The 15,391-nt window shown below is 47.7% G+C and overlaps 1 protein-coding gene across 1 annotated transcript; it reads left to right on the top strand.

The window, feature by feature from the left end:
- Positions 1–3,218: 3,218 nt before the first annotated feature.
- Positions 3,219–10,518, top strand: LOC135830087 (uncharacterized). Its single transcript, XM_065342475.1, has 4 exons — positions 3,219–3,436; positions 5,427–5,522; positions 7,854–8,145; positions 9,859–10,518. Exons 1-4 carry the CDS (start codon positions 3,407–3,409, stop codon positions 10,005–10,007), a joined length of 567 nt encoding a protein of 188 aa, XP_065198547.1. The 5' UTR covers positions 3,219–3,406; the 3' UTR covers positions 10,008–10,518.
- Positions 10,519–15,391: the final 4,873 nt, after the last annotated feature.

Below are 15,391 nucleotides of genomic sequence, written 5' to 3'. Positions count from 1 at the left end.
AAAAAATGATCAGTATCGTCACTAGAAGGGTTTTAGCCATCAGGGAGTCGTATGGCTTAATGCTCGCTGTGGTGTAGGGGTAAGCGGATTTTAATGCCGGCATAAATTTTTGCACGATGAAGTCCTTTTCGAGAATGAGCATAAAATGGCATCCAAAAAACAAGGGCAGATGCCCAATGAGGCTGTTATACACACCTGCTATTGAATGAAGGCATAATTGAAGACATAATTGTTGGCATAATCAGGTCCTTTTTTGAGAAGGAGCATAAAATGGCATCCGAAAAACAAGGGCAGATGCCCAATGAGGCTGTTATGTACACAGCTGCTATTGAACTTGAAGGACCATACATAGCGCTTCTTGTCGATTTGGAATAATAATTATTTTAGCAGCCACTATAGGAAATCTCCCAAACATTCAGCGTTTGCTTGTGAATTTGGTAGGCATCTTTCATATTATTGTCCTGTACTTCCACAAATCTCCCAGTCCACATCATGACAATGGTCTGAGTCCTTTTTTCATGATGATAATCTGTTCTTTTGGTCTTTTTGGTGAAGCATAATAAAAGCATAGTTCCTGAGAGCATCCGCTAGAACATAATCCGGTCATTTCCGAGCATAGTCCGCTTGCCCCTACCGTGGTGGGACGGTAGGATTGCGAAGCTTTCTTCCAGGTATGTATACTATATCTATCAACTGAATGACCGATATCACTCTCTGTAGCAACCTCTCATACACTATGGAATTGTACATTATAATTATACAATATTTCCGAAACAAAACGCCACGGCTTTCGATCCCGTCTCATCAATCATCATGAGACTCTCATAGGGAACTCGGATGGTAAGCTAATGTATTCATGGATACGATAAAGGGCAACATGCTATGACTAACTGTCTTGTGTGTACCAATGACTATGTAACCAGATCTTATGCAGTCAGAGCGTGCGACAATAGGGCACAACATCAAGCGTACATAACGGGGATCGTGTACTCATGACAGCATTGATTGGGAGTATTGAGACATTCAGCGACGTGACGCTCGTAGATGTGTTGGAGCTGCAGTTGTCATGCAGGTGTTGCTGAATACCTCACTAGATCTACTCCCTGTTAGTTTTGTGGCTTGTGGTCGCTTGTAGTCGCAGGGGCGGGCCGGACTAGGCCTTGGCGGATAATGCCGGCAGAATAATTGGCAGAAGTCGGAACTTTTTCTGGTACGTTTCATGCATGTTTGGTGTGTGGATAACGAAATGGAGCAAAATTCGAGGAATTGCACGTCATAAGGTTTGTATGGTTCTGCCAATTTCACTCGGTTTCTAGCAGAAACTGCCAAGGGTTGCGAGGCCTCTCTGACTGTACTGGTATTATAATCATAATTACCGTTACATTGGTGGACGATTAGTCATAACTCGAAACATGTTGTCCTTCCTCTTGGATGACTAAGACTAAAAGTCAGTGTTTACATGTACCGGTATGAGCAAAGTCTTTTGACAGTGGTGCATCACTAGAATTTACAGGATTTGACTTTGACCGAAACAAGGATGAAGACTGCAGTCACATTTAATTTTAATTTTTAATTATGCCATGCAGTGCTGGACCATGTTTCTGTTCTCCAGTACATGTATATGGTATCAACCGTCAACTCCCAGTTGTCCAAAACTCAAAAGAGCCCAAACTCAGTGTTTGGTACTATTTTGCTTCCTCTCATTACTGGGTTATGCGACCACCTGGCATTTAGTCTGTTTGCTAGCTTTGGCTCCCTTTGTTTGCAGGCTCGAATCGAGACCCAGTAACATTACTACTACTAGCACTAACAGAGTGAGTGTGCAGCGTGTAATTCTCGGCGAGTCAGCATTTCTGCGGATGACGCTAGTGGCTGTGCGTCTGGCGGACAGCAGATGCCACGTGAGCTGCCATACGCCGGGGCCATCTGTCGGCCGGGGAGGCTGCATTCCAGGACGCGCATCCATGTCCACCAAGCCATGCACCTTCAGGCACCAGATGCAGAGTCTCGGATTCTGACTGTGCTCCCTAAAATGTCACTGACGTTGGACTGGAATCTGGGTGCTCGCCAGACGTCTTCCATGGCCTCTTTATCACTGGGTATGGCATAGCACATGCTAATAGATCATCTCCCAAGCCATGACCGGCCCATGGTCACCGCACTGTGACGATCCGGTCCATTCCGGATCAATGTGTGCGTAATAGTACTACTACTACTAGCGCTGCCACACAGTCAGTCGTTGCAAACATCCGAGATGGCTGGGAAGGGTGCTAGTAATGTTCATGTATGTAAGCAGACACGGGTGTTTCGCAGTGGCCACTCGTCAAGATGGCGGCAAATCCGAGAGTACAAAAATTTCGACTCTGCCTATGTGCGCGGCGGATGCGAATCTCGCACGTGCATGCAAACTCTAGCCTTCTGCAGAGTGGGTAGAGCAAGTGTGTAGCCAGTGCAGGAACGACGATCTTTTCCGAGAGAGAATGTGGCTCTTTTCATCCCAACATTTTACTCGCCACGCTCTCCCTCCCAGCTTATTGATACGAGTATGTGCTACCGAGTAGAAGTCTCCATCTTCAGAGTAGGCCTGGCAGAATCGCAAGGTTGAAATACTTGCTCACTTGGTTTTTTGGTCCTTTGAGGTGTTGATGTGATTGTTGTGTACAACTCGAAGTGACAAACTTGAGACCCCCGCGCCACAAAAAACTAAGGCGCGCCACAAAGTTTCGTTTGGCTGTTCAATGAAAGGACGTATGGAAGCAGGGATAAAAACTATCGTGGCTGTCGGCAAAACTCTTAGTAATGTAATAAACGGGGGTGTGACTTTGGTAATTCCAAGGAGAATGTACGCACGGCCATTCCACAACGAAGACGAAACTACGAGCTCAAAAACACGCCGATTTTCAAACAAACGACGCAGGAAAGAAGACATGGCCGCAGTGTTCCCGTGTGGCCTTCAAAACACCTAATTTTACTTCAATAGCGGCTGGTTCAGGGCAAATTCAGGCCCAATTCGACAGCGTCGTACCGCTCAGATTCGCCCAAAACACGAGGAAATGTACGGTAAATACAAATGCGTACGCATTTTGCGTACGGGGACGACTGGCCAGAGTTCATGCACTGCAAACACCCGTGCAGAGCACGCACGACCGCATACTGATTGAACTGGGGCACTAGGACTGACGAGTAGGCCAGGATCGATAGGAGTGCCCAAAACTTGGCAAACGATACAAAAGGGCAGGTCTTTCAGCATGCTCTTTCCCCTTTTGACTTTTTCGCAGTCTTGAGTTGTAGTAGTGGAATTCAGTGTGTAGTGTGTCGCTCCGATACCGATAACACCACAGCAGGTCATTGACATCGCCCGGTCGCTTTCTCCACCAGGCGAGACTGAGAAGCAAGAAGGATCAAGATGCGACGCGCCGAGAACCAAGCGAGAAAGGTAGGGTTCCTTGCCACGCTCAGTCAGGCCAGAGCACGTGCTAGCGTGCATGTTATTATCATTGCTAAGGTTCAGAGTGGTGGCCTCCTCGAGAAACGCTACATTGTCATTACGCGGCTTCTATTGCGCTCGGCTAAATGAAAAGGCATACCCTTCTAGCAGGTTGCTACTGGCTATCTCGGGTCGTGTAAAGTTGTTAGCACGTAAAATCTAATGCCTTTCTAAACTCTTTCAAGCCACACTGTTCAGGCTCGTGAATCTCAGTAATCCGCTTCAGGAAGTAGCATTTTGACCCGGCCGGAGCGGCAGTTCTCCACACGCCCTTCAAGCAATCAAGGTCCCGGCCGGTATCATGGTTATCGCACGCCACCACGGCACCAGGCTCGTTGTCTCAGTGGTGTGAAACCGGGTTGGACTTGGAGTGGGCTGTATCACGGTCTGTAACTAGCTGGGTGCAGTGCCAGTGGTTTCTGGAATCACACCGTGAAATACCTGGGCCATACTACCCCCGCCCCAAAGTGCGCATAGACTCGTGCAAGACAATGCTACACTACGACTAACGTATTGCTTCACACAAGCAAAGACTAAGGGCGCGTTCGAATCGTCTTCATCAACTGTTCAAATTTTATAGAGAGATTAGTTGAAGTGTCCCAGCATTAGAACGGTTTCTATCATTTCAGAGTGTTACAGTGGAATTGTCATGGCGATGATGACGTCCGATCAGATCGACCATCTCCACGTACTACGTGAACTAGCTATTCCAAACTCTTCGAAACTAATCCACCTTCCCATCAGATGAGTTTCGAGGAGTTTCGAGGAGCTTCGTTTTTCTGAAGAGGCCAATAAGGCCGCCTCTTCAGAGAAACGAAACTCCTTGAAAAGTCAAAGAGAGACAATTCGAGCGCGCCCTAAGTACAATGCCATGCGCACTCATAAAACACCTTACTCCGAGTCCCGACCTCAGACTACTAGCAGCTTACACTTTACAACGTGGGGATGGACAGTATGACAGCCAGGCTAGGCTGTCTTGCGTCTGTCTTCTTCAAGCAACGGGTACACACAAGTACCTAGAGTAAAACCTGTCAGGGCGACCACCTTTCCTAGAGGACCAGTACAAATAGGACCAAGGGATGCTACATGTATTTCCAATCACATGACCCTGAACAGGGAAATCACCTGTACATGGAAACCACATGTTGAAGGTCTCTTGAGCGGTCGTCTTAGACAGGCTTCACTGTACAGTCCGACATCGCAAAACCAAACACATCCGTTTTGCAAGAAAATATCCGGATAGGCGAGGGAACCGGATAATCAAACACCGGTTATGTTGGATGCATCACATATGCTCAACATCTGTAACCCGCTATTTTCTTCCGGATGGCGAGGGATACGGATAAAAGAGGACCAGATAAGGGAGGTCTGACTGTATTCATTTCTTGCTGCAGGGAATGAAAAGGGGAACGTCGGAAAGACAATATTGACTGCCACGGGACTCACTACAGGGTTCAAACCAGCTAGGCCAGGCCTTTTGTCCTAGACCAGCGATGCTCTGCCACCAAGCTCAGTATGGTGTGGCCTTGCGGTCATCCAAGCTGTGATCTCTCAACTCATGACAACTTGACAACATACTACATGACAGTGTTGCTCAATGAAATCCAGTCGAGTTTCTCAAGTACGCGCCAGGCGTTGCGCAGCCCTAGACCTGCGAACGCTGGGCTGCGAAACGGAGCATGGCGCCAACTCAAGTTGACTCTCGCGACTGGATTTCATTGAGCAGCACTGTATTGTCTCTTCGCCTGTACGTGAACTTCCTCTCGAGGGTCTCAAAACAACCAGGAATAAGCATGTAACAATGCTGCTGTGTGTACATGTGTGTGTGGGGGGGGGGGGGAGGGGGGTGCGCGCACATCTGTATGTGCATGTGTCAAATGTTTGTGTGTCACATGTGTGTGTGGGGATGTTCGTTTGCCCTTTACTTTTTGGATTCCAGGAGGAGCACAGAGCGGAACGCCAGGAGGCTCGCCTCCACAACCAAGCCGCAAGAGCTGCAGCCCATGGGAACATTGCCGGAGCGGTGATGCTTGAGGTAAACTACATTATATTTCGATGCAAGTTTCTAAATTGTGGACATGTTACATTTAGGGTGCGTTCTTAAACCCTCTCGGAAAAGTTGGAGACTCTCGGAAAAGTTCGAGAGCTGTTCTTATATCCTCTCCGAATTTTAGGAGGCTCTCCAAAGCTCTCCAAGCTCTCCAAGCTTCAGAGGTGGTTGAAACTTGGAGATTTCCGCGGTTTGGGATCAGCGCATTCGAACTACAGCTAAATGCATTGTGTTGATCATGAGTGTACGCATTTCCCTTTTTGCTTACGCACAGTGCGTACTACATTCGTGGCACTCAAGATCACGTCCCCTTTGGCGCTTCACATGTGCAAAATATATCCGAATCCTTGGAGACCCGTTCTTGCATTATGCCACTTTCTTCAACTAACTTTTCTTTTCTTCTTCTCCGAGAAGCTAGAGAATGTAAGAACGCACCTCAACGTCGTGAATAACAACCCTTGATCGGGCGCGAGGAAAGTTTTTTATTAATTTTATTTCATTTTTTTGGAAACCACAAACGGAGTCGGATAGAGAGCCAAGGATTAGTTTATAGAAAAGAAAAAGGACCAAGGAAGTAGTAACTGGTGGTGTTACTGGACACTACAGCGTAACTTGTATTTCCTTGATCCTTTTTCTTTTCTATAAAACCAAAAACCTTCAGACATGTGAATGTGCACATGATATACCGTGTACATTCGTATGTATAGAGAAAGCAGCACCGAAACGGCAGTGGTGGTGGTGAGGCCTGGGCAGCTCGTCCTACCGTGGGTCTTGGGTAGGCATCTGCGGATAATGCCGGCAGAAAAATTGGCAGAATTCGGTACTTGTTCTGGTAAGTTTCATGCATGTTTGGTATGTGGATAAAGAAATGCAGCAGAATTCAAGGAGTTGCCAGCCATAAGGTTTGTATGGTTCTGCCAATTTCACTGCTTTTCGAGCAGAATCTGCCACCTTTTCGAGCATTATCCGCACACCCCTAGTCTCGGGAAAAGTGTTGTTATTCACGAGTTAGCTTTAGTCGTTAGTTTGAAAGTGTATTTAAATGGTTGCTATGTGCATGTCTGTTCAATATGGCTTCTATCATTAAAATTAATTTTGATTGTTATTACGCCCGAGGCTGTTAACTTGATAGCCCTGAACCTGCGAGTGCTTAGAATAGTTTGCTACAGTGCTCACACGGTTACTGAAATGTCACAAATGTTCGGTGTATTTGTTTCATAACTAAAGCTTCCACAAACCGAACAAACACGCACACACAGCATCCAATAGGGAACTGCTTATCTGTACCTAAACATCCTGTTCACGGCACCTAACCTGGCCTTTTTCCCCTCATACCGAAAATATGGTGCACCTGAAATTTCTGAAATTAGAGCATACCCAAAGTTATCATTCCTGCAGCTGTTACTTACTAGACTATTGCTCATTATGTTGATTGGCTATGAATGTACCAGCACATGACTGTACATCAGGGCACATGACATTAGGATCAGATCTATCACAAAATTATAACGGTATGTTACGTTTGGGTGGTACCTCAGATCTACATGCGACGGCTTGTTGTGTTCCGGCGCCGAAAACGAAGAAGCACACATCCTGGCCAGAGCTTTCCCTTTAGACCGTTAACCTGAGGAGAGGGGAAAGTTGCTATTCAGAGAGTGTCCATGCTCTCTGGACTAGCTCCGGCATGCACTTGTGGTGCAATCTTCACCCAGTCCTGCATGGTGAAGCATATGCCATTAGGGTCTCAAACCCACCACAAAAAGGGCTTTCAGAAGGTGTTCACATGGTTTTCTCGTGCCTTTCACATGCCTTTCACATACCTTCCACATGGTTTTATTATTATTATTATTATTATTATTCTCGTATCCGTCCCGAATGGGACTCACGACGGCAGAATTAACTGTGAGCATGTGTGTGTGAGAGTGGGAGAACGAAATGAAAAAGAAAGAAGAGTCTTGTAATAAAGGTCAAATTTAAGAAGAGCAGTGCTAGACTAAATGGCTGAGCAGATGTTACTCCATTGTTGGTTTTATTGGCCGAATAGTACCGTTCACCATTTGAAATTTCCACATGGTACATTAAAAACAAAAAAACAAAACAGGTGTTGCTAGTATTCTACTTTCATCAGAGTACTCTAACCCGGTCCCCCACTGCAAATTTTCACCCCCAATAAAAAAACTGCGTCTTACCGGTAATCTACCTTTCTGCCTTTGTCCTGTTGCACTGCCCTGTACGTGTGTGTGTGTGTGTGTGTGTGTGTGTGTGTGTGTGTGTGTGTGTGTGTGTGTGTGTGTGTGTGTGCGTGTGTGTATACAGACTCAGGCACAGATGAAGCACGCTCAGGCCGAGCACGCCGCCGTCCGCGCCGACGTCCTCCACCAGGCGCACCACGGCCATGGTATCCACGCTCACGCTCACGCTCACCACCAGCCGCCACCGCACGCCGGCCACCATCACCACGGACACCATGGTCACCATGGGCACGGCCACGCCTCCATCACCGTGGTGCCGGTGCCGGTTCCCGTGGCGACACCAGGCTACCCGGTGGGCCATGCAGCTCCGCCGCCAGTAGCCCCCGTTGCCCAGCCTGTAGGAGCATACCCGCCACGTAAGTTGTAGCATAAACTCAGGTGTGTAGCCAACACGGGGTAAGATAGGCTCGTGCACTAGGCCCTGGCGGATAATGCTCGAGAATTGGATGGATTCGGCTTTTCAATATGCTCGCATTCTGCTCCAAAATAGCACTGATAAATGTGATATAAAAGCTTGAATTCTGTTTCGGAAAAATTGAAATAGTGGTTTAGATTAAGAAGCACACAGAATTATTATTATTCAGCAGGCAAAGGCGCGGTAGTAGTCGTGAGGGCATTTTGACTTCTCACGAAAATCCCATATTTTGCAAGAACATGCTAGTTTTCGCAAGAATATGCTAGTTTTCTGCAAAACTTGCCGGACTATGCTGACGCTGTGATAGTTTCCAGAAAGTGCTAATTACGCTCGATATATTGCTAGCATTATCCGCCGGGGCCTAACGACAGTAACGTGCCCCCCCCCCCCCCCCCCCCCGAGCAGAGATTACATTCTGATATTTTATAACTTTGCCTAGTCAAGGTTGTGCTAACTCAGTCGTGTGTTGTTTACATTGAGAGGGGGTGGGGTGCTTTTACGTTACGCTAGTACTCAACACCCGTAGTATTTTTCACTTCCCGTATGTCACGTGATTGTCGCCTTGGAGTTGACCAATGACAGATGAAACAGCGCAGGCTGGAAAGCGCGGTCCTGCCTGCTCAAAGGTGATGGAACTGGATCCACTGCCCGTCGTCAAGTGACGACGGGCAGGAACGGATTCCACCGCCCGTCGTCAAGTGACGACGGGCAGGAACGGATTCCACTGCCCGTCGTCACTTGACGACGGGCAGGAACGGATTCCACTGCCCGTCGTCACTGGACTGACTCTCTCTACTTCATGGTTTTTCATTGGTTACTAATAGAATAAAGAAAGCAGATGAGCGACTGGTTGCAACCACAACTGTCATCATGGCGCTCCCACATTTGATCTGGAACTGGGAGAAAAGAAGCCCCTTTGTTGAACGATATTGGCGATGTGAATGAGCTCCTCCGAAAGGTTGAGGTTGAGACTGAAACTTTTATTGCGGAGTCGCTCGCGAAGGAGATCTTGGACGAGCCGGATGAGCCTCAACCAAAGCGCGCAATGCTCAGCAAACTGCAGGACCCGCGCAATTATTTGCCGAGGTTTCCGATCAAGACGTGGGAAGAATCCGTAGGAACAGAACAGCCAGAATGCCCGATGCCCAGTCGACAATGTCAATGGCCCCACGAGAAAAAAAGCACTATGGACTACTACAAAAAACTGTACCAGAAAACAATCACAAAACACAATGCAGGTGTGTCTGTCATGTATCTCTTTATTTGGCTTGGGTGCACACGGGAAACACGTTCCAGTCACTCATACTCGGCCAGTACCGCTGTTCATCCAGCCCTTGCCGCTATCGCGGCGCGGGCTGGATTCCGCGGTACTGCCCTCGTACTCGTGCAGGAACCTGTACTTCTCCTCCGTAATTCGCCCCCTTGCTATTGAGCATCTCTGGTCGTTTGGTCCAGCGAATTCAAATAAAACAAACAAACAAACAAAATGGTGGTGTTAGTGGATAATACAGTGGAACTTGTAGCTCTTTGGTCCTCTTTTCTTCTTATAAATTAATCCTTGGCTCTCCACCCGAGTCAAACACACAAAAGCTCTGTGTCATTCTGACTGTGTCCCTTGCATTTCTTCTCTCTCCCACTCTTCCACTGTGCACAGCTGCTGCTCAACCTTACCCTGGCCAGCCACCAGCCGCTCAACCTTACCCTGGTCAGGCGTACCCTGGCCAGCCCCCGGCCGCCGTGCCCGGATATGGTGCCCCGCCCAACCCAGCCGTCCCCGGCTATCCCCCCAGCTACCCGCACTAAACCGTGTGCTGGTTTGAATGACCCGGATGGCGAGCGGGTCGAAATGCCCCATCCTGCGGGTTGAACGTCCCATCCTGCGGGTTGAACATCCTGTACTGCGGCGGACTGAAGTACCCAGGACGTATGCAGCATCATGGTGTCCTTATCATCAGATTGGCTATGTACTATAGTGCAAGCGAGATTATACATGCACGTGTATTGCATCTAATGGAAAATTTCCCCTCGGAATTCCCTTTGGGGAAGGACATGATAATTTACTAATTTTTTTATCGAAAAAAATGATCTGACGTTGATCTTTTATTACTAGCCAGCGAATGGATTATTTGACCTTATTTTCTCCTGCGTATACATAGTGGTCTCACAGTACCAGCAATGGGACGCACATGTACATGTACATCTGCATGTACATGTATAGTGCTCTGTCCGTCCGTCTCTTTCCTACACAATTTCACTTGTATTTTTTTTGGTTGTGTGGTGCGAACAATTAGAAATGATTTGATTGCCCTCTTCATATGGAAGTGCTCGATTGCTGCGTGCACGCACGGTGCAGATGAAAGTACTGCATGCATGTCGCTTACATGTACATGTAGATGTATATCAACCAGAAGCATACATGTACGGTTACTCGTGAATACGGTACCTAAGATTCCCTGGTTTTAACTTAATCTCAAACTGGTGCATGTGCTCGCACCCAGGCAGTCTGTCTGTAACACCTGGATGCTTATACCTTAGAGTCATAAGATCAGTACTTCAGTACTCCCTAGTTTAATAGTCATGATTGTACCTCCCTGCATAGGCAGGGTCGTACCTAAAGCCTGTGTAGTGACATGGTGATAGGCATCTGCGGATAATGCCGGCGGAAAAATTGGCAGAATTCGGTACTTTTTCTGGTAAGTTTCATGCATGTTTGGTATGTGGATAAAGAAATGGAGCAGAATTCGAGGAATTGCCCGCCACAAGGTTTGTATGGTTCTGCCAATTTCACTGCTTTTCGAGCAGAATCTGCCACCTTTTCGAGCATTATCCGCCAACGCCTACGGAGTCCATTTCAAAACTATAGACGCGCAGTGTTTTTGAAATAATTATTATTTCAAATTTGGCTGGAGCTTTTTGAGAATAGTTTCGGAATATTGCTCAGGTCCGCTCCACAATTACTCTCACATACATGTAGTTTCTAAACGATTGGATAACAGACGCCCAAATTGGAAAAATTTATGCACAAAGTGATCACAGATTTTATGTGGTATAGATGCTGGCATAACGGTTTTTGTCTAGGTACGCGGCTATAGTTTTGAAATGGACTGTACATGGTGATATGGCGCATGACCCCCCCCCCCCCCCCCCCTGAGAAGTTGACCCGTTTAGTTTGAAAACAAACTGGTTGTCGGAAACTGGGCAATGCACCGGATGCAGAATACGAAGAGCGCAAGCAAAGAAGGCAATGGTGACAAAAAGCAGTCAAGTAAGATAGAAAAAAATCAGATCAAATAGAAGGGAAGATCGAATTAGAAAAGAAAATAATCAAGTCAGCTAGGGAATACCAAAACAAAGAGCAAACCCGCATCCGCAAACACCATCCAAGCAGCACCGTAAACCCAACTCATCCAACAACCCAGACAAGAAAAAAACCAGAGAAGGCAAACAAAGAAAACGAGTAAGTCAACCATCAAAATAATCATGACCAACATATGATAGCAAAATTGCTACAGTTACTGGTAACAGTAGACATTTGCCAGCCTAATCAGCCCATGCTTTCGCCTACACCAAAGTACTCGGCTTTTCGATCGGCTAAAAGAATGTCCAGATTCGACCATTACAGTACAGTGTATATTAGGAGCCCCAAAGTCTGAATTCGGGTCAGAGCAGCCGAATTCTGACTTTGGGGCTCATAGTCTGGCCAAGTAATAGTTTTACTGGCAAAGCATAAGCAACATGTGCCACAATACGCTCAAACTAGTTGTTTCCACCTTGTTAGGTCCTCTCAGCGGAACTCCGAGTTATTCTTAAATGATCGAACCGATTGTAATGAAAACAGCAAAGCCTGTTGTTCATTAGACTTCATTGCAATCGGTTCGATCAGTAACTCGGAGCTCCGCTGAGTCGAGGCGAGTGAGCTGCAACTCCCGGTGCCGAAAGGCGGGCTCACGCAACTACATGACATGTACTTGCCCTTGTCTAACCCCCAAGACGAAAGGATAGTAGCGGCTAGCCGACTGGCCGAAAAAGAAAAGAAAAAAAACCTTCGACTCGGCAAACCTGAAAGAAAGCACCACTTCCTGCTCGATACACAGGGTTTCGGGGAATTCACCCCTCATCAGTTGAGCTTGAGGAAGATTGTGCCTGAAGAGCACTAGCGACTACTAGTAGTAGCTGGTTTGGAGGTGACAGCGTTGTGAATGACCCAGGGTCCTTGACGCCTGTTCTCACCGTCCAGGAGCGACACTGACTGGCGCTATCTGAGGTTCACGGGGTGTTTGTCGCGCCGCAAACGCCAACAAACGGAGTGTCTCTGTAAGTTAGTTTGTATCCATGGTGATGTTTGTACCTGGAGAGCACTATTAATATTATAACTTAGCCTACTCAAGCTCAACTTATGAGGGGTAAATTCCCCGAACCACTGTGTATTGAGCAGGGAGTGGTGCTTCTTGCAGGGTTGCCGAGTCGAAGGTTCGATGGACATCTCGTGTGCTCCGGATGGCAGTCGTGAGTCAGTCAAGTGAGAATTCACGGCAGAAATCGTTTCCCATCCCCTTTAAATAATACTTTTATTTATCGCCCTGGTTGGCAATCACCCACTCTCTTTTAACATTGCCATTGGCCGGTGTTTCCACCGAGTCTTGAGGTGTTGTAATAAATTATAATGCCACCACAGGAGCAAAGCAACTCTGTGTGCACGGCTGTGCGGCACAGTACCAGGCACTGCGAACACCATGAACCCTGGCGGCCTGGGCTGCCCAGAGACACCCTGCTGACCTCCTTGGGTACGCTCCTCCTCCTCCTCGTCGTCCCGCTGCTCATTCCAGTCTTGTTTTATCCCTGAAAGCCCCACATAATAATTGGTTTGGAGTTGACAGGAGGGCATGCACATCGAAACCACGCCTTGTCAACGACCCGTTCTTGCTCAGTTTTAACGACCACACTCAGCAAAGAACAAAAACAACAACGAAGCACAACGACACACCAACGCTGATGTGGCATCGCAAATCCCGTACCGTGCACGCAGGCACTGGGTTGCAACAGAAAAAAGACGCGCTGCAAGCGTGCCAAGCAGCGAGTGAGTATAGAACGCGTACTAATGCTAGTCATGGCAACGGAAGATAAAATTATGGAGATCGACCCGCGCATGGTTCGATCGAGAGCAGAGTACGAAAAAAGCACACATTCAAACTGTGAAGAAGCAGAAGAGGAAAAACGAAAATGAACACTTGTGTCGTGAAGTGCTTCTGTCCAAGGGTGCTCGCACCTGACGGGGTGACAGCGCCCCTAGTCAGACAATACAAGGCAAACGAAATAGAAATAGACCAATCCCGAAAAGATTGTCTGGGTTCGTGAAAGGGGGCACGCGTGCAAGCCAGCACGTGTGAAGTGCATCGTTTTGTATTCAGTTTGTGTGTGTCAGCTCATGGCGGAGGAGAGAGAGACTTTTGCTCGCCGAGCTGAAGCTAAAGGACTTGATGGAGTCCTGCCAGCAGCTAGTCAAAGGACCTTCGGTACCTTAGGCAGACCCTGACGGAGTTTGGAGGCCAGATAGCTCTCGGTGAGGAGAGAAACATTCGCGTGGCGATCGACTCTCCGTAAAAAATGCAAGCTACATAGCGCCGACATACTGCAACAGCTACGATTTCAGCTAACTTCTCGATCTGCTGCTTCACAAAGTTCAACTATTTACAAGTCCTGACTGTTGTAGTCTGAAGCTGGAGTCTCATCGCCCACCTACAGGTAGCTTTTGGAGCTGATGGATTTCCCGACTTGGACTCCTTCCGCAAACTCTCGCAACATTACTACAGTGTATGCTGTGTTTCCGCACGCTCGTGTCGACATGTCACCTATACTGTACATGTACCGGATCGCGGAGGAGCTTGACGACCTCCGCTGACTCCAGGTTTCCGAAATACTGCCGTCGTCTTCGGTGATGTCGCTGGTGACATTCTCCCCTTGCAGGACGTGCACATAGTTGTCGTCCCAGGGGTAAAGACTATGGTGTCTTTCGAAATAGTTCTTCATCACGCTCGCGCGAATGATGTTTCTCATCATGAACTAGTTCCGACGGTGTGACACGGCGATGGCCTTTGGCGGGGCACTGGCTTGGCGAAAACGATATCTCAGTCTTGTGCAATATAACTTTGATCGGCTGCAGATGAGTACAGTCACTTCGTGGTTGGTCCTATAGGAGGGCAGCTGCCAGGAAAGAGGCAGGACTCATCGAAGACGAAGCGCTCGCAACAAACAATAGCACTCGAAATATCTCGTAAGATTTAGGGCCTATCGCTTTGAGCCACAGCGCTCACAGCCTTGCCTGCTTCATCAAAGTGAGCTCTACATGTTCGTTGACCTCTTCACACTACACAGAAGAGCGAAACAAGGATTATGTCTTAGCATTTCAACTCCAACAGCAGATCATTACCAGTGCGAGAGAGAAAACTACGAAGCGCTTTGCTTTCTCAGTAAGTTTCTGTCGCATCGTCTCTCTTGCATGCAACTAACGAGAAAACCGTGTACTTACCCTCGCATTCACACGCGAACTATCAAACACGTCCTGTGCGGCATGCTGATCAGGTAGTGCCATGTATGTGTTGTACAGTGTACTCTCAGTTGACATGCCCCCTTTCGAACCCAGACAATCTTTTCGGGATTGGTCTATTAGCTGAGTCACAGCGCGGGACTCCGAAACGAAAACCGGTGAGTATGTAAATATTAATTGTTTCGTACCTGCTGTACAACGTAACAATTCGTAACGTAATTTCAAACTAGCACTCGTAGAATTGTAGTGCGAATGTGCCACTCGATTATAGTAACAACGACAAAGAGATACTGTTCTAAACATTTCTCTCCCTTCTCACTGTGCCGAAATTCACAGTGACCAAAAAATTCGAAATTGATTATTGTTCTGAAATAGGCAAACAAGGAGCTACTCACAGAACAGCTTACAAAGACGCACGATTGGGCGGGTGTAGGTCTTGTCGCCCACCTTGACCTTCACAACTCGCACGTGTCCGTCTGGACCAGGGTGCACTTCGGTGACGCGACCCATTGGCCAAGTGCCCCGTGGGTTGTCTTGGGATGTCACTAGAACGATGTCGTCGACCTTGAGGTCTGTCTCGGCCGTCCTCCACTTGAGTCGCCGGTTCAGCTCTGGCACGACTTCCTGCATCCATCTCCGCCAA

This window comes from Sycon ciliatum, chromosome 13 (assembly GCF_964019385.1).
Source record: "Sycon ciliatum chromosome 13, ocSycCili1.1, whole genome shotgun sequence".
Taxonomy (NCBI): Eukaryota; Metazoa; Porifera; class Calcarea; order Leucosolenida; family Sycettidae; genus Sycon; species Sycon ciliatum.
The sequence above is the reverse complement of the archived record's forward strand: the minus strand, read 5'-3'. Positions and strand labels throughout refer to the sequence as shown.

Coding starts and splice junctions, on each gene's coding strand:
- LOC135830087 (XM_065342475.1), top strand. CDS start 3,407: ATGCGACGCGCCGAGAACCAAGCGAGAAAG. Junction 3,437..5,426: donor CCGAGAACCAAGCGAGAAAG/GTAGGGTTCCTT, acceptor TTTGGATTCCAG/GAGGAGCACAGAGCGGAACG. Junction 5,523..7,853: donor CCGGAGCGGTGATGCTTGAG/GTAAACTACATT, acceptor GTGTGTATACAG/ACTCAGGCACAGATGAAGCA.